We start from the raw sequence: 19,824 nt of genomic DNA on the forward strand, positions 1-19,824 counted from the left end.
TTAGAAGAAAGAGAGAGGAATCTCAGTGAAACCTATTGAATATTGAAAGGCCTAGATAGAGTGGATGTGGAGAGGATGTTTCCTGTAGTGGGGGAGTCTAGGATCAGAGGACACAGATAGAGTGGATGTGGAAAGGATGTTTCCTGTAGTGGGGGAGTCTAGGACCAGAGGGCACAGATAGAGTGGATGTGGAGAGGATGTTTCCTGTAGTGGGGGAGTCTAGGACCAGAGGGCACAGATAGAGTGGATGTGGAGAGGATGTTTCCTGTAGTGGGGGAGTCTAGGACCAGAGGACACAGATAGAGTGGATGTGGAGAGGATGTTTCCTGTAGTGGGGGAGTCTAGGACCAGAGGGCACAGATAGAGTGGATGTGGAGAGGATGTTTCCTTTAGTGGGGGAGTCTAGGACCAGAGGGCACAGATAGAGTGGATGTGGAGAGGATGTTTCCTGTAGTGGGGGAGTCTAGGATCAGAGGACACAGATAGAGTGGATGTGGAGAGGATGTTTCCTTTAGTGGGGGAGTCTAGGACCAGAGGGCACAGATAGAGTGGATGTGGAGAGGATGTTTCCTGTAGTGGGGGAGTCTAGGACCAGAGGGCACAGATAGAGTGGATGTGGAAAGGATGTTTCCTTTAGTGGGAGAGTCTAGGATCAGAGGACACAGCCTCAGAACAGCAGAACGTCCATTTAGAACAGAGATGAGGAATTTTTTAGCCAGACGGCAGTAAATCTGTGAAGTTCCTTGTCACAGATGCTATGGAGGCCAGGTCATTGAGTATATTTAAGTGGAGGTTGACAAGTTCTTGTTTAGTCTGGGTGTGAAAGGTTGCGGGGAGAAGGCAGGAGAATCAGAATCAGGTTTAATATCACCAGTGTATATTGTGAGATTTGCAGCAGCAGGTCGATTGCAATACATGATAGAGAAACAAAAACTGTGAATTACAGCAAATATACATATTCTGTTGTATATAAGTGTTGAGTGTGTGCCTTCAGACTTCTGGATCTCTTCCCCGATGGTGGCAATGAGAACAACACACGATGGAGGTCCCTTAATGATGGACGCCACCTTTTTGAGGCATTGCTCCTCGAAGATACCACAGAGACTAGTGTCCTTGCTGGAGCTGACTAAGTTTACAACTCTCTGCGACTTACTTCAATCCTATGCAGTAGTTCCCCACCACCCCATACCAGAAGGTGATATGGCCATTTAGAATGCTCTCCATGGTACATCTGTAGAAATTTGAGATTGATTTTGGAGACTTACCAAATCTTCTCAAACTCCAAATGAAATATAGCCACTGTGAGCTTTCTTTGTTAGCGGCATTGATATTTTGGGTCCAGGTTAGATCCTCAGAGATATTGACACCAGGAACTTGAAGTTGCTCACTCTTCAGGGTTAGGGTAGCCAGAGGGTTGGGAACCATGAACTCCATCGCCACAGGCAATCGTGGAGGGCAAGTCATTGGGTTTATTTAAAGCAGAGGTTGATAGTTTCTTGATTAGTTTGGGTGTCAAAGGTCACAGGGAGAAGGCAGAAGAATGGGGTTGAGAGGGAAAGTAAATCAGCCATGATGAAATGGTGCAGCAGACAATGGGCTGAATGGCATAATTCTGCTCCTATGTCTTATGATCTTTACAACTGAGTGTCAGGATGCTGGAGCAGAGATCCAATCGCAGACCCAGCACTGTGCACACAGTGATATTGAGTAGCAAATCCCGAGGGGCAAACAAAGCCAGCGTCAAAGTTCAGGAAGAGATCAAACATCCAGAGAAATCCAAAAACCAGAATCGGGAAACAGGCAGAGTCGATATTCAGACGGATAGGGTACAGATACGAATGCTGGAAAGGCTCAGGAAAATTCACTGGCACAATCTGGCAACAAACAGGTGAAAACACAGGACTGAAATACACTGAGCAATAAACAGAGAGGCAGGTGATAGGTGGAGCACAATGAGACAGAAGTGGCAGCATTACAGGTAATAATGAGAAACAGGTGAGAGATGGAGTACTCAGTAATACAGGGGCCGGAGTAGAGCAGGAGTGGGGACAGGAGCACATGGGGCATGAAAACCACAGACTGATAGCTGGGGGAAAACACACAAAAAGACAAAGTTCAACTGGAGGTACTGGCAGTACCCCCACCCTCTATGGACGCCTCCTGGCATCACAGCAGATAGAGCTGGGTGCTGGCGATGAAAGTCCCTGATGAGAGGGAGGTCCAGGATGTAACGGGTGGGGACCCAACACCTCTCCTCAGGACCATAGCCCTCCCAGTCTACAAGGTACTGGAGGCCACGGCCCCGGTAACGAATGTCCAGCAGTCAACGCACCATGATGGCCTCTGACCCATCGGTGAGTCGTGGGGGAGGGGTGTTTGGGGACAGGACACAGGGGGTGGCTCATGAAAGGCTTGATGTGGGACACATGGAAGGTGGGATGAAAGTGGCAGAGAGCGGAGGGGAGCTTGAGACGGATGGCAGCAGGACTGATGACTTTAGCAATGGGAAAGGGGTCGATGAAGCGTGGGGGAGCTTGCAGGAATCCACCTTGAGGGGCAGTTCTCGGGTTGAAAGCCACACACACTGTCCCTGGCGTTAACGTGGGGCCTTGGAGTGATGGTGGTCAGCTTGATCCCAGCAGAGGCACAGAGAAGGGCAGAGCAAGTACACCTCCATGTCCTCTGACAACGACGGATGAATGCCTTGGCAGATGGAAGTCCAGCCGCCTCCTCCTGGGCAGGAAACAGTGGAGGTTGGTAGCCAAGGCAGCGCTCAAAAGGGGACAGACCAGTGGATGAAGACTGATGGGAGTTTATGGCATACTCAGCCCAGGGTAGCTGCTGACTCCACGCAGAGGAGTTCTGGGAGACCAGACACTACAATACTGTCTCTAGCCGTTGGTTGGCCCGCTCGGTCTGGCCGTTGGTCTGTGGGTGGAATCCTGAAGACAGACTCACAGAGGCACCCAGAAGATTACAGAATGCCCTCCAGAAGTTGGATGTGAATTGAGAGCCCCTGCCTGACACAACATCTACAGGTAAACCATGTAATTTAAAAACATGCAGCACTAATAATTTGGATGTTTCTTTGGCAGAGGGGAGTTTAGGTAAAGGGATGAAGTGTACAGATTTGGAAAAATGATATTCTACTGAGAATGGTGGTGTTACCATCTGATAGGGGAAGACCGGTGATAAAATTCAGGGCAATGTGGGACCATGGTCTCTTGGGGATAGACAGGGGTTGTAACAGACCAGCCAGTGATCATTTAGAGTTCTTGCCTTAAGCACAGACCCAGTAGGCTGGACAAAGTTGCGGATGTCACCTCCCATGGAGTGCCACCAGAACCGCTGAATGATGGAGGCCTGAGTACACTTGGTTCCATGGTGACAGGATAACCGGGAAGAATGACCCCACTGCAATACCTGTGAGCAGACAGAGCTGGGCACATAAACACGGTTAGTGGGGCATTGACTAGGGGCTGCCTCGCTCTGTTGAGCAGCTTGCACAATGGATTCAATGTCCCATTGCTCTGCCCCCACGAGACAGTGAGCAGAGAGGATGACATCGAGCACCTCAGGGGTCTCAGAGGAAGGAAATCTTCAGGAGAGGGCATCAGGTTTTCCATTCCTGGAACCAGGGCGGAAGGACAGAGTAAAATTGAACCTTGATAAAAACAGCTTGACAGGAGTTTAGACGCTTGGCCGTATGGATATATTTCAGATTCTTGTGATCAGTCCAGACTAAGAATGGCACCTTTGCTCCCTCCAGCCAATGCCTCCACTCCTCCAGAGCTAGAAGCTCCTGGTTTCCGATATCGTAATTCCGCTCCGTGGGAGTGAGGCAGTGAGAGAAGAAGGCACAGAGGTGGACCTTCCCATCCTTGGCCAAGCACTGAAAGAGAACAGCTCCTACGCCAATGTCAGACACATCCACCTCCACAATGAACTGCCGGTCAGTGTTGGGTTGAATCAGGATGGGGGCAGGACAGAGAACACTTTTTCAGCAGCAGGGGACCAGGAGAATCTGACAGCTGATGAGGTAAGTGCAGCCAGTGTGCTGTAATTTCTGATGAAGCAGTGACAGAAGTTAGCAAAGCCCAAGAAGCATTGCAACTCTAAACGAGTCAAAAGTTGGGGCCATTCGACCACCACCTTGACCTGTTCGTCCATTTCAATGGAACCGCCTGAAATTTCATACCCCAGGAAGGAGATGGTATTGCAATGAAACTCACATTTCTCAGCTTTCACAAAGAGTTGGTTCTCCAGAAGGTGCTGAAGAACTCTGCGGACGTGACCTGTGTGTTCAGCAAGGGACTTGGAAAAAAAATCAAAATGTCGTCAAGATACACAAAAGCAAATTGGTTCAGCATGTCCCTGAGAACATCATTTACCAGGGCTTGGAAGATAGCAGGGGCATTGGTGAGATCGAGTGGCATGACTAGGTACTCATAATGGCCCAAGGTGGTGTTAGAGGATGTCTTCCACTTGTCCCCTTCACGGATGCAGACAAGATGGTAGGCATTATGGAGATCAAGCCTGGTGAAAACTGAGGCTCCTTGCAGTAGTTCAAATACCAAGGTCATGAGTGGAAGAGGGTAATGGTTCTTAACAGTGACTTCATTCAGTCCCTGGTAATCAATGCATGGACATAAGGAGACATCCTTCTTTTCAACAACGAAAAAACCGGCACCAGTAGGGGAGGAAGACAGCCGGATGATGCCTGCAGCCGGAGACTCTTGAATGTACTTACTCATGGCTTCTGTTTCAGGTACGGATAGGGAGTAAAGGCGGCCCCTTGGGGGAGATGTGTCAGGCAAGAGGTCAATGGCACAATCATATGGACAACAGAGTAGAGATACAAATGCTGGAAAGGCTCAGGAAAATTCACTGACACAATCTGGCAACAAACAGGTGAAAACATAGGACTGAAATACACTGAGCAATAAACAGAGAGGCAGATGATAGGTGGAGCCCAATGAGACACAGGTGGCAGCAAAACAGGTAATAATGAGAAACAGGTGAGACACGAGGACTCAGTAATACAGGAGCTGGAGTAGAGCAGGAGCACATGGTAATACAAAACCACAGACTGACAGCTGGGGGAAACACACAAAGAGATAAAGTTCAACTGGAGGAGCTAACACTGAGGTGCAGATACAATGAAATCTTGCAGCAGCATCAGAGACGACACACAGGCAGGGGGATGGGAACCAGTATGATGAAGCTGAGGATGAGCCAGCCGGTTCACAAGTAGATGATGGGTGTAACATGAATGTAAGGAAGGACAAGCCAGTGATTGGGTACAAATGCAGACAGAACAAAGAGTTAAATTGTACCACAGAGGCAAAATTCAAAAGGGCAAAGAATGCAGGACTGAAAGTGCTGTATTTAAATGCGTGTAGCTTTCCAAATAATGTGGACGGACTCGTGGCGCAATTACAGGTTGATTGGTATGATGTTGTGGGCATCACTGAATCCTGGCTGAAAGAAGACCATTGTTGAGAGATTAACATCAAAGGATATACTTTGTATCAAAAGGAAGGGCAGGAAGGCATAGGCAGTGGTGTGGCTCTGTTGGGAAGAGATGGAATTACATCTTTAGAAAGAGGTGATGTAGGGTCAGAAAATATTTAATCTTTGTGGGTGGAGTTAAGAAGCTGCAAAGGTAAAAGAGATCATTATGGGAATCATATATAAACCTCCAAATAGTGGCCAAGATGTGGGGTTGGGATTGCGAAGGGAGCTGGAAAGGCATGTAATAAGGGTAATGACACAATTATAATGGGGGACTTCAATATACAAGAGGATTGGGAAAATCAGGTTGGTGTCGAATTGCAAGAGATGGAATTTGCTGAATGCCTACGAGATGGCTTTTCAGAGCAGGTTGTGCTTGAGCCTACTCATGGAAAGGCTACCTTAGATTGGGTGTTGTGTAATAACCCAGATCTTATTAGGGAGCTTAACACAAAGGAACCCTTAGGGGACAGTGATCATAATACAATTGAATTCATACTGCAATTTGAGAGGGAGAAGCACAAGTTATGTATCAGTATCATGATGGAATACAGGGAATTACAGAGGCATGAGAGAGGAGCTTGCCCAGGTGGATTGAAGTAGGATATTGGCAGAGATGACAGCAGAGCAAAGAAGGCGGAAGTTACTGGGAATAGTTCACAGGGTGCAGGATAGATTGTTCCAAAGAGCCAGAGGTTCTCAAATGTCAGGGCTAGGTAACCATGGCTGACAAAGGAAGTTAAGGACTGCATATAAAAGCCAAGGAAAGGGCATATAAGGTAGCAAAAGTGAGTGAGAAATTGGATGCTTGGGAAGCTTTAACAATCCAACAAAGGGCATTTAAAAAAGCTCTAAGAAGGGAAAAAGATTAAATATGAGGGTAGACTAGCCAATAATATAAAGCATGATACCAAAAATGTTTTCAGTTACATAAAAAGTAAAAGAGAGGTGAGAGTTGATATTGGACCACTGGAAAATGATGCTGGTGAGGTAGTAATGGGGAAAAAGAAATTGTGGATGAACTCAATGGGCTCTTTGCATCTGTCTTCACTGTGGAAGACACTAGCAGTGTGCCAGAGGTCCATGAGTGTCAGGGAGCAGGAGTGAGTGCCATTGCTATTACAAAGGAAAATGTGCTAGGCAAACTCAAAGGTCTTAAGGTGGATAAGTCACCTGGACCAGATGGACTACATCCCAGAGTCCTGAAAGAATTTGCTGAAGAAATAATGGATGCATTGGTTATGATCTTTCAAGAAACATCCGATTCTGGCATGGTCCTGGAGGACTGGAAGTTTGCAAATGTCACTCCACTCTTTAAGAAGGGAGGAAGGCAAAAGAAAGGAATTTATAGGCCAATTACTCACACCTCAGTAGTTGGGAAAGTGTTGAAGTCTACCATTAAGAATGAAGTTTTGGATTACTTGGAGACTAATGATACAATAAATCAAAGTCAGCATGATTTCTGTGAAGGGAAATCTTACATGACAAATCTGTTAGAGTTCTTCGAGGAAATACCAAGCAGGGTGGACAAAGGAAAGGCAATGGATGTCATTCACTTGTATTTTCAGAAGGCATTTGATAAGATGCCACACATGAGGCTGCTTAACAAGATAAAATCCTATGGAGTTACAGGAAAGATACTGGCATGGATAGAGGAATGGCTGACGGGCAGGAGGCAGTGAGTGGGAATAAAAGGGGCCTTTTCTGGTTGGCTGCCAGTGACTAGTGGTATTCCTCAGGGGTCAGTATTGGGACCACTACTTTTCACTTAGTTTGTCAATAATATAGATAATGGAATTGATGGCTTTGTGGCAAAGTTTACAGATGATATGAAGATAGAAGGAGAGGTAGGTAGTGCTGAGGAAGCAATGCGATTGCAGCAGGACTTAGACAAATTGGAAGAATGGGCAAAAAAGTGGCAGTTGGAATACAGTGTTGGTATTTCCTTGTGCAAGACTCCCAGAAGGTTAATTTACAGGTTGAGTCTGTGGTAAAGAAGGTAAATGCAATGTTGGCATTTATTTCAAGGAGAACAGTCTGTAAAAACAAGGAGATAACGGTGAGCAAACGAGGAAATCTGCAGATGCTGGAAATTCAAACAACACACACAAAATGCTGGTGGAACACAGCAGGCCAGATAGCATCTATAAGGAGAAGCACTGTTGACGTTTCGGGCTGAGACCCTTTATCAGGACCCTCACGGCCTGAAACGTCAACAGTTCCACCAGCATTTTGTGTGTGTTGTTTGAGATAATGGTGAGGCTTTATAAGACACTACTCAGTCTTAATAAGACACTACTCAGGCTGCACTTGAAGTTTTGTCAACAGTTTTGGGCCCCATATCTCAGATATGATGTGTTGTCATTGGAGAGAGAGCAGAGGAGGATCATGAGGATGTTTCCAGGAATGAAGGGGTTAACATATGAGGACCATTTGGCAGCATTGGATGTGTATTCACTGAAATTTTGAAGAATTTGAGGGATTTCATTGAAACCTTCCGAATGTTGAAAGGTCTAGATATGGTGGATGTGGAGAGGATGTTTCCTATGGTGGGGGTATCCAGTACTGGAAGACACAGGCTCAAAACTGAGCAGCAACCCTTTAGAACAGGGGTGAGGAGGAATTCTTTTAGCTAGAGAGTAGTAAATCTGTGGAGTGCTTTGCCACAGACTACAGTGGAAGCCAAGTCTGTGAGATATTATGCTAGAAGTTAATAGTTTCCTGATCCATCGGAGCATCAAAGGATATGGAGAAAAGGTAGGTGTATGTGGTTGAGTGGGATCCAGGATCAGTCATGATGGAATTGCAGAGCAGACTCGATGGGCTGAATAACCTAATTCTGCTCCTAGGTCTTATTGTCTAATATTATAGATTAGATTTATTAGAGTTGATTAAACCATCATATTTTTTCAATAGAAACATAGAAAACCTACAGCACAATACAGGCCCTTCAGCCCACAAGGTTGTGCCGAACATGTCCCTATCCTAGAAATTACTAGGCTTACCTATAGCCCTCTACTTTTCTAAGCACCATGTACCTATCCAAAAGTCTCTTAAAAGACCCTATCATATCCGCCTCCACCACCTTTGCCGGCCGCCCATTCCACGCACTCACCACTCTCTGAGTAAAAAAACTTACTCCTGACATCTCCTCTGTACCTACTCCCCAGCACCTTAAACCTGTGTCCTCTTGTGGCAACCATTTCAGCCCTGGGAAAAAGCCTCTGACTATCCACATGATCAACACCTCTCGACATCTTATACACCTCTACCAGGTCACCTCTCATCCTCCGTCACTCCAAGGAGAAAAGGCCGAGTTCACTCAACCTATCCTCATAAGACTTGCTCTCCAATCCAGGTAAACATCCTTGTAAATCTCCACTGCACCCTTTCTATGGCTTCCACATCCTATGCACAAGGAAATAGGAGCATGTGGGGAACATTCATAGTCACAGAGAGAACATGCAAACTCCATTCAGACAAAACTGAACCCCGCTTGCTGGAATCACAATACATCCTCAACGCCACTGTGAATAAAATAATCTGCTAAGGCATTGAAACATGAAATATATTCATGCCATCAGGTTGGAGGCTACCCAGATGAAATTTAAGGTGTTGCTCCTCCAACCCGAGTGTGATGGATGGAGCATAGGTGCTCAGCAAACACAATGCTTCATTTGCCAGAAAAAGCGAGATCTCCCAGTGGCCACTCATTTTAATTCCACTTCCCGCTCCCATTCTGACATGTCGATCCACGGTCTTCTCCACTGTCATGATGAGGCCACACACGGGTTGGTGGAGCAACACCTTGTATTCCGTTTGGGTAGCCTCCAACCTGATGGCATAAACATCAATTTCTTGAACTTCCAGTAATGCCACCCCCCTTTTATCATACCCCATTCCCTTTTCCTTTTCTGACTTTATCTCCTTACCTACCCATCACCGCCATCTGGTGCCCCTCCTTCCCTTTCTTCCATGGCCTTCTGTCCTCTCCTATCAGATATCGGATTCTCCTTTCTCCAGTCTTGTATCTCTTTCACCAATCAGCTTCCCAGCTCTTTACGTCACCCCTTCCCCCCTCCCGGTTTCACCTATCAACTTATGTTCCTTCCTTCCACCCCCCCCCCACCCTTCTAACTCTGACTCCTCATCTTTTTTGCTCCAGTCCTGATGAAGGATTTTAGCCTAAGATATCAACTCTTTAATCCTCACCTGCCCAAGGGTTTCAGCGAGATGTTAAGACCCAGTTGGTGAAGATCTTTGATGATAGATACTGCCTTCTTGAGGCAGTGCCTCCTGTAGACGCTGTCAGTGGTGGGGAGAAACATCGACTGTACTCTTTTTCATAGGTGCCGCTTGGCCTGCTGAGTTCCTCCAGCATTTTGTGTGTGTTGCTTGAATTTACAGCATCTGCAGATTTTCTCTTGTTTAAAATTAAAAAATATGGAATGAACTGCCAGAGAAAGAGGTTGTGTCAGGTATACTAACAACATTTAAAAGGTACTTGGACAGGTACAAGGATAGGAAAGGTTTAGAGGGAGATGGGTTTAGCTTAGATGGGAATCTTGGTCAGGATGGAGCAGCTGGTCCATAGGGCCTGCTTCAGTGTTTCATGAATTTATGGTTAAAGAGTTGAGTATTAAAATTGGGAAGGTTTAGGAAGAATATTTTATCCCAGAGAATGGGTAAACCCAGAACTGATTCCAGATTCTAACCACATCTGAAAGGATGGAGGAGACAAAGACTCTCACAATATAGAACCTTTCTCTTTGGTGTAAAGGAGGATAGGATACATTATGGGCTGAAGGGCCTATGATGTGTTGTAGTGTTCTACGTTCTAGGTTAACCCAGCCAATCATTACAGTTTCTTACCTTAAACTAAAATTCTTGGTTCAGTAAGCATTCTTGTTTCTTTAAATAATTCAGTAAGGGTTATATATGTGTGTTGGCGTGTGGCCTAGTGGATAAGGCATCAGTCTAGTGATCTGAAGGTCACTGGTTCAAGCCTCAACTGAGGCAGCGCGTTGTCTTCTTGAGCAAGGCACTTAACCACACATTGCTCTGCGATGACACCGGTGCCAAGCTGCATGGGTCCTGGTGCCCTTCCCTTGGACAACATCGGTGGTGTGGAGAGGGGAAGGCTTGCAGCTTGGGCAACTGCCGGTCTCCCATACAACCCTGCCCAGGCCTGCGCCCTGGAAAAACCTTCCAAGGCGCAAATCCATGGTCTCACGAGACTAACGGATGCCTATTCTATAAGGGTTATATGTAAAAACACATTAATTGCATACGTCATCACTACTACATGACACGTGCACCTTGATTACAGTAAAATTGAAGTTACTCCTGTATTTCGGACTCCCAGCTTCATTTGAATCAGTTTTATGTTTTGAAGTTACAAAACACAACAGAAATGATTATATTGAAGAAGTTATAACAATGAGTAGTGTTTGGGGCCTTTCCTCAAAAATAAAAGATCACTGATTGCAACCTGTTAGAAATAATTAAAATATTAAACGTACAGTAATTGATAAGCTGTAGAGAGAAACTATTGTCTTGTGTCCATAAATATTCATTAATAAATCCATTTGGGATTCAGAAGGTGTTAACAAGAGATTTGAGGAGATTAGCATACACAGAATCTTGGAGGAACTCAGCAGGTCTGGCAGCATCTAAGGAGAGAAATAAACAGTTGTTGTTATGAGCCGAGGCATTTTTTTGCCTGATGAAGAGAAGAAAAACAAACTGCTTGTATCAGCCACCAATACGTAAGTACCCAACTTTACATCAGAAGGATGTCTAATGTCGATGCATCTGATGTAACTTCCAGTTGAAACATTGACTTGTGGCATCATGAATCAGTTTTCCCGTGTTGAATACACTGCTGTAACAAATTGATCTGTAGGGATGATATGCAAGACAAGCTTCTCACTGTGTCTCAGTACTTTATTGTGTGTTACTCTGGATTTCCAGCACTTGTAGAATCTCTTCTGTTTATGAGGGGTGGAGGCTCCCCCCACAAAGATAGAGATCAAAAAACCATAAGAAATAGGAGCAGAATTAGGCCGCTTGGCCCATCAAGTCTGTTCCAAAGCCTGTGAATAAGACTGAGTCTTGCTGATCAAACAGTTTAGTAATCTTCTATTCTTGTTTTTTCTTCTGTCTTCCGCAGAGGAATGCATTGTAACGAATGACCGAGTTGTCACCTTTGACAGTAACAAACTGAATTATCACATACACAACGACTGCTTCTATGTTTTGACCAAGGACTGTACTCCCACTCCAGCCTTTGTGCTGTTAATGAGGCGTGCTGAGAGTCAGCAAACAAAGAGAATCAAACTGCTTGTTTCAGCCACCAATACGTAAGTACCCAACTTTACATCAGAAGGATGTCTAATGTCGATGCATCTGATGTAACTTCCAGTTGAAACATTGACTTGTGGCATCATGAATCAGTTTTCCCGTGTTGAATACACTGCTGTAACAAATTGATCTGTAGGGATGATATGCAAGACAAGCTTCTCACTGTGTCTCAGTACTTTATTTCCTGCACAGCATCAAGAAAGCTCAGCTCTATCCCAGGATACTGATGGACTTTTACCGCTGTACCATTGAGAGCATACTCACCAACTGCATCTCAGTGTGGTATGGCAATTGTCCCGTATCGGACCACAAAGCTCTCCAGCGGGTGGTGAAAACTGCCCAGCGGATTATCGGCACCCAATTGCCCACCGTTGAGAACATCCATTATAAACACAGCCTGGGCAGGGTGAAAAGCATTATCAAGGATGCATCTCACCCTAACCATGGACTTTTTACTCTCCTCGCATCCGGTAGGCGCTACAGGAGCCTCCGCTCCCGCACCAGCAGGCACAGGAAGAGCTTCTTCCCTGAGGCTGTGACCCTGCTGAACCTCACATCACAGCGCTAAGCAGTATTGCACCCATATTGTACTGTCTCAGTACTTTTACATTTGTGTGCTGTAGCACTTAGTTTATTCACAGTTATTTTGTAAATAACACTATTTTTGCATTTCTCGTCAGATGCTAACTGCATTTCATTGGCTTTGTATCTGTACTCGGCACGACGACAATAAAGTTAAATCTAATCTAATCTAATGTACCACACAGCACTCAAGCTCAGAGCTCTGAGTCAGTAGTTCTACAACTGCAGTCACTAACTGCACATTACTACAAACTAGTTTCTACCCTGCAAGAATTAATTATTAATGTAGATGCTAAGCATTAAAGCTGAATTAGACTATAAGACGCAGGAGCAGAATTAGGCCCTTCGGCACATCGAATCTGCTCTGCTATTCCATCTACCTTGGCTAATTTATTATCCCTCTCAAACCCATTCTCCTGTCTTCTCCCCATAACCTTTGACACCTTTACTAATCATGAGTCTATCAACCTCTGCTTTAAATATACTTAATAGCTTGTCCTCCACAGCCATCTGTGGCAGTGAATTCCACAGATTCACCATACTCTAGCGAAAGATATTTCTCCTCATTTCTGTTCTAAAGAGACATCCTTCTATTCCAAAACTGTGCTTTCTGGTCCTAGACTCACCCACTATATGAAATATCCTCTCCCCATCCACTCTGTCCAGGCCGCTCAATATTCAATAGGTTTCAATGAGATCCCCCTTGTTCTCCTAATCTCCAGCTGGTATAGGCCAAAAACCATCAAATGCTCCTCATAAATGAACCTTTTCATTCCCAGAATCATTGTGTATCTCCTCTGGACATTCTCCAATGCCGGCACATCCTTCCTTAGGTAAGAGGCCCAAAACTGCTCTCAATTCTCTAAGTGCTGTGTGACCAAACCCTTAAAATTCCTAAAAGGACACCCCTCAATTTTGAGGCTGTGCCCTCTAGTTCTGGATACCCTCACCATAGGAAACATCTGCTCCACATCCACCCTATTTAGACCTTTCAACATTCGGTAGGTTTCAATGAGATCCCCCCTCATTCTTCTAAATTCCAGTGAGTACAGGCCCAAAACTGCCAAACGCTCCTCATATTTCATCTTTTCCCTTCTTATAGCTTTTTTTGGTTGCCTTTTGTTGGATTTTAAAAGCTTCTCAATCACCGAACTTCCCATTCACCATTACTACCTCGTACACCCTTTCCTTGGTTGTTATGCAGTCCTTAACCTCCCTTGTCAGCTACAGTTCCCTACTCCTGCCATTTGAGAGCTTCTTCCATGGGACATAGCTATCTTGCACCTTGTGAACTATTCCCAGAAACTTCAGCCATCTCTGCTCTGTCATCATCCCCACCAGTATCCTCCACCATTACGTTTGCCTTCCTTATCATTGACTCAATCTGCAAGTTAACCGGCAGGGAATCCTGCACTGGGATTCCCAAATCCCCTTGCATCTATGCTTTCTGAAACTGCTTCATTTAGAAAATTAACTACACCTTTATTCCTTCTACCGATATGCATGACCGTACACTTCCCTACCCTATACTCTAGCTGCCACGTCTTTACCCATTCTCCCAATCTGTCTTTCTGCAAACTCTCACCTTCCTCAACAGTACCTGCCCCTCCACCTTTGTATCATTTGCAAACTTGCCCACAGAGTCATCATCCAGATCGTTGATATATAATGTGAAAAGAAGTGGTTACAGTACCAGCCCCTGCAGAACACCACTAGTCACCAGCAACCAAGCAGATTAGGCTTTTTTTACTCCCACACTTTGCCTCCTGCTTATCAGCCAATCTTCTATCCATGCTAGTATCTTTTTTGTAATACCTTGGGTTCTTATCTTGTTAAGCAGCCTCATGTGTGGCCCTTTGTCAAAGACCTTCTGAAAATCCAAATACACAGCATACCCTGACTCCCCAACAAGAGAAAATTTGCAGATGCTGGAAATCCGAGCAACACACACAGAAGCCCTGCTGAAGGGTTTCAGCCCAAAATGTCGACTGTACTCTTTTTCCCCAGGTGCTGCTCAGCCTGCTGAGTTCCTCCAGCATTTTTGCATTGACTCTCCTTTGTCTATCCACTCTGTTATTTTCTCAAAGAATTCCAACAGATTTTTCAGGCAAGAATTTCCCCTTAAAGCCAGCTCCTCTCTCATGCCTCAGTAATTCCCTTTACTCCACTGTAATACTGATACATCTGACCTTATTTTCTTTTAAACTACAGGGTGAATTCCATCGTATTATGATCACTAGCACCCAAGGGCTCCTTAATCACATCTAGTTCATTACACAACACCCAATCTAGAATTGCCTTTTCCCTGGTCGACTCAGCCATGTTGCTCTGAACAGCCATCTCATAGGCATTCTACAAATTCCCTCTCTTGGCATCTGGTACCTAACTGATTCTCCCAATCTATCCACATATTGAAATCTCCCATGACTATCATAACATGGTCCTTTTTAAAATGCATTTCTATTTCCCATTGAAATATATATTCTACATCCTGGCTACTGTTTGGGGGCCTTTATATAATTCCCATCGGGGTCATTTCCTACACATTTGCTGCCGATCCAAGAGCCTCTTGAACCTTTCTATCATACCTGCCTCCACCACCACACCAGGCAGCACCCACCACTCACTGTGTAAAATTGAAAACTTCCCCGCATGTCTCCTTTGAATTTAACCTTTATCACATTAAATGCATGTCAAGCATTTTGTGTACATTGACCCTAGATTTCCAGCATCTGGAGAATCTCTTGTATCAGACTCTATCACAGAAAGACAAAATGCTGGTGGAACACAGCAGGCCAGGCAGCATCTATAAGGAGAAGCACTATCCCCACTCTCCCCTCCTCCATCTGTCCATCACCCTCCTCACCTGGACCCACCCATCACCTCCCAGTCTCTGTCACTATCCCCACTCTCCCCTCCTCACCTGGACCCACCCATCACCTCCCAGTCTCTGTCACTATCCCAGTCTCCCCTCCTCACTTGGACCCACCCATCACTTCCCAGCCTCTGTCACTATCCCCACTCTCCCCTCCTCTATCTGCCCATCACCTCTCCTCACTCGGAACCACCCATCACCCCCAGCCTGTCACTTCTCATTGATACCATCAAGGAGGTGGTATTGGAGTCTGAAGACACACACTCATTACTTTAGGGACAGCTTCTTCCCCTCTGAACTGGCAATCTCCCCTTCCTCTGAGAAGGTGCCTCTTCGTGCCACATCACTGATCCACCCTCGACAACTGTGTTGCTGTAGTCATAGCTAAAGTGGCTCTCTGATCTCTAGACCTGCTCAAAATATCACTAAGTTTCAAATGCTTTGATTTCAGACTGGAGCAGGGCTTCTCAACCTTTTTTTTTAATGCCATGGACCCCTAATATTTATCAGGCCATGGACCCCAGACTGGGAACCTTTGTACTAGAGGTTCTATTAAACACAAGAGATTCTGCAGATGCTCGAAATCCAGAGCAACACACACAAAATTCTGGAAGAACTCTGCAGGTCAGGCAGCATCCCTGGAGGGAAATAAACAGTGAACATTTAAGGCTGAGGTCTTTCATCAGGACTGGAAAGGAAGGGAGCAGAAGCCAGAATAAGATGGTGGGGGGAGGAGGACGAGGTGGGAAACTGGGAAGGTGATAGGTAGAAGAGATAAAGGGCTGAAGAAGAAGAGGGACAAGAGAATTGTTGGTGCAATTCATTTGGCACAGCTATTCAAGGTCACTTTTGGGGATAGTAATTTTTAAACCTGCCCTGATGGAAAATGATTCAAAATTAGAAGCAGGTTTATGTCATGAAATGTGTTGCTTTGTGGCAGTGCCCTGCGATACATAAATGTGCTCTACTTTCTAATAGGAAATATTAATAAATAAATAAGTATTGCAAAAAGAGAACTAAATAGGGAGTACAGTGAAATATATAAAATAAACAATAAATTAATGAAGTAAATGAAATATAAAGTAGTTCAAAAATAGTGAGGAAGTGTTCATGGTCTGTTCAGAAATCAGATGGCGGAGGGGAGGAAGCTGTTCCTAAAATATTGAGTGTGTGTCTTCAGGCTCCTGTACCACCTCCTTGATGGTAGCAATGAGAAGAGGGCATGTCCTAAGTGGAGAGGTTCCTTAATGATGGATGCCGCCTTCTTGAGGCATCACCTTTTGGGGGAAAAAAAACCTGAGAACGCATTGGTATTGGCCTGTAATTGATGGTAATTGTAATAATGTGTGAGATGCTCAGCAGGACAGTCAGCCTCTGTGGAGAAAGACATTTTTGAATAGAGCTTTCATCAGATGTTCAGTGTCAGACCTAGCCCCTTAGTCATCAGCTCAGGAACATAACGTAACTCGGGCGCCACAGTAGCGCAGATCTCAGCATGATGCTCTTACAGCTCATGGTGTCGGAGCAGTAATATGTTCAATTCCGGTGCCGTTTGTAAGGAGTTTGTACATTCTCCCTGTGACTGCCAAAGATTCCTCGGTGTGTTCTGCTTTCCTCCCACAGTGCAAAGATTTACTGGTTAGTAGGTCATTGTAAATTGTCCTGTGATTAGGCTAGTGTTAAATAGGTCTGTTACTGGGTGGTGCCACTCAGTGGGCCAATAGGGCCTGTTCCTTGCTGCATCTCCAATAAATAAGTGAATAATGAATCACTGTCTCTTCCTCTAACTCGCTCTCTTCCCTAATTATCCTGTGCTATTTCAACAGAACTAAAGGTTAACTTGTAGGTTGAGTTGGTGGTGCAGAAGACAAACGCAATGTTAACATTGAAAGGCCTAGAAAATAAAAGCAAGGATGTAATGCCTAGGCTTTGTAGGGCATTGTTCAGACTACAGTCAGAGATTGAGGCAGTTTTGAGCATCATATCTAAGAAAGGATTTGCTGACTTTGCAGAGAGTCTCCATAGGGGGTTTACAAGAATGACTTCAGGAATAACAGGGACGTTATGTATGAGGAACGTTTGATGGCTCTGGTCCTGTATTGACTGGAATTTAGAAGAACCATGGGGATTCTCTTTGAAAGCTAGTGGATATTGAAAGGCTTGGATAGAGTGAATGTGGAGAGGATGTTTCCTATGACGGGGGAGTTTAGAGCCAGACAACACAGTCTCAGAGTAGAGGGATGTCCATTTAGAATGGAGATGAGGAGGAATTTCTTCAGCCAGAGGGTGGTGAATCTTGGAATTCATTGCTACAAATGATGTGGATGCTGAGTCATTGAGTATATTTAAAACTGAGGTTGATAGATTCTTGACAAAGGTTATGGAAAGAAGGCAGAAGAATGGGTTTGAGAGGGACAATGAATCAGCCATGATGGAATGGTGGAGCAGACTCAATGGCCTAATTCTCCTCCTGTGTCTTATGGTGTAATCTTGGTTTTCCTTTCAACAGTGTAATTGAAGCTTATCCCACAGAGGACCGAGTAAAGCTCATCGTGGACTCTGTTGAAACCACTCTGAGAGACGAGCAAACGGTGTTAAGTGGTGAGTTAATATTTTCCAGTTGTTATTGGAACTGTTATTGTGGATGGTATTGCACCGACCAGGGTCGGGGATGACTATCGAGGACCCAGTGTAGGACAGAGAGATTTAAGATAATTTAATATAATTTCCCGTTCACAAGTGTAAAGGAGAATGAAGTGATTGTTACTCTGGATCCAATGCAGGGCCAAAAAATACAATAAGATAAAGAACACAATAATAATAATAAAAACAATAAATATAAATACATAAGATGGTTTATATCCATTGAGTGATTGTAGTCTATAAAGTGATGCTAGGCACAGGAGTGTCTATACATAAGGTGACTGACAGGAAATGATAGAGTAGTGGTGGTTGGGGGTGTGTAAGGGTGGGTTAGTGGGTGGAGGTGTTGATCAGCCTTACTGCTTGGGGAAAGTCACTGTTTTTGAGTCTGGTGGTCCTGGTGTGGATGCTACATAGCCTCCTCCCTGATGGGAGTGGAACAAACCTTAGAACCATAGAACATTACAGCACAGAAACAGGCCTTTTGGCCCTTCTTGTCTGTGCCGAACCATTTTTCTGCCTAGTCCCACTGACCTGCACCTGGGCCATATCCCTCCAAACCCCTCTCATCCATATACCTGTCCAAGTTTTTCTTAAATGTCAAACGTGAGCCCACATTCACCAATTCATCTGGCAGCTCATTCCACACTCCCACCACTCTCTGTGTGAAGAAGCCACCCTCACTATTCCCTTTAAACTTTCCCCCTTCACCCTTAACCCATGACCTCTGGTTTTTTTCTCCACTAGCCTCAGTGGAAAAAGCCTACTTGCATTCACTCTATCTATACCCATCAAATTTTATACACCCCTATCAAATCACCTCTCATTCTCCTACGCTCCAGGGAATAAAGTCCTAACCTATTCAACCTTTCCCTGTAACTCAGTTTCTCAAGTCCCGGCAACATCCTTGTAAACCTTCTCTGCACTCTTTCAACCTTATTAATATCCTTCCTGTAATTAGGTGACCAAAACTGCACACAATACTCCATATTCAGTCTCACCAATGTCTTATACAACCTCACCATTACATTCCAACTCTTATACTCAATACTTTGATTTATAAAGGCCAATGTACCAAAAGCTCTCTTTACAACCCTATCTACTTGTGACGCCACTTTTAGAGAATTATGTATCTGTACTCCCAGATCCCTCTGTCCTACTGCATTCCTCAGTGTCCTACCATTTACCTTGTATGTTCTACTTTGGTTTGACCTTCTGATGTGCAATACCTCACACTTGTCCGCATTAAACTCCATCTGCCATTTTTCAGCCCATTCCTCCAACTGGTCCAAATCCCTCTGCAAGCTTTGAAAACCTTCCTCACTGCCCACTACACCTCCAATCTTTGTATCATCAGCAAATTTGCTGATCCAATTTACCACATTATCATCCAGATCATTGATATAGATGACAAATAACAATGGACCCAGCACTGATCCCTGTGGCACACCACTAGTCACAGGCCTCCACTCAGAGTAGCAATCCTCCACTACCACTCTCTGGCTTCTTCCACTGAGCCAATGTCTAATCCAATTTACTACCTCTCCATGTATACCTAGCGACTGAATCTTCCTAACTAACCTCCCATGCGGGACCTTGTCAAAGGCTTTACTGAAGTCCATGTATACAACATCCACTGCCTTCCCTTCATCCACTTTCCTGGTAACCTCCTTGAAAAACTCTAATAGATTGGTTAAACATGACCTACCACGCATAAAGCCATGCTGACTGTTTCTAATAAGTCCCTGTCTATCCAAATACTTGTAGATCCTATCTCTTAGTATTCCTTCCAATAATTTATCTACTACCGATGTCAAACTTACCGGCCTATAATTTCCCGGCTTACT

At 44.8% G+C, this 19,824-nt stretch overlaps 1 protein-coding gene across 1 annotated transcript in view; it reads left to right on the plus strand.

Annotated features, from left to right (window-relative positions):
* Positions 1-19,824, plus strand: part of LOC140737426 (vitellogenin-like) — a 114,684-nt gene that overhangs the window by 89,871 nt on the left and 4,989 nt on the right. Inside the window, 2 exon segments of the mRNA XM_073063913.1 lie at positions 11,687-11,876; positions 17,844-17,935. Of these exon segments, the coding sequence (XP_072920014.1) occupies positions 11,687-11,876; positions 17,844-17,935 (282 nt within the window).

This window comes from Hemitrygon akajei, chromosome 12 (assembly GCF_048418815.1).
Source record: "Hemitrygon akajei chromosome 12, sHemAka1.3, whole genome shotgun sequence".
NCBI lineage: Eukaryota > Metazoa > Chordata > Chondrichthyes > Myliobatiformes > Dasyatidae > Hemitrygon > Hemitrygon akajei.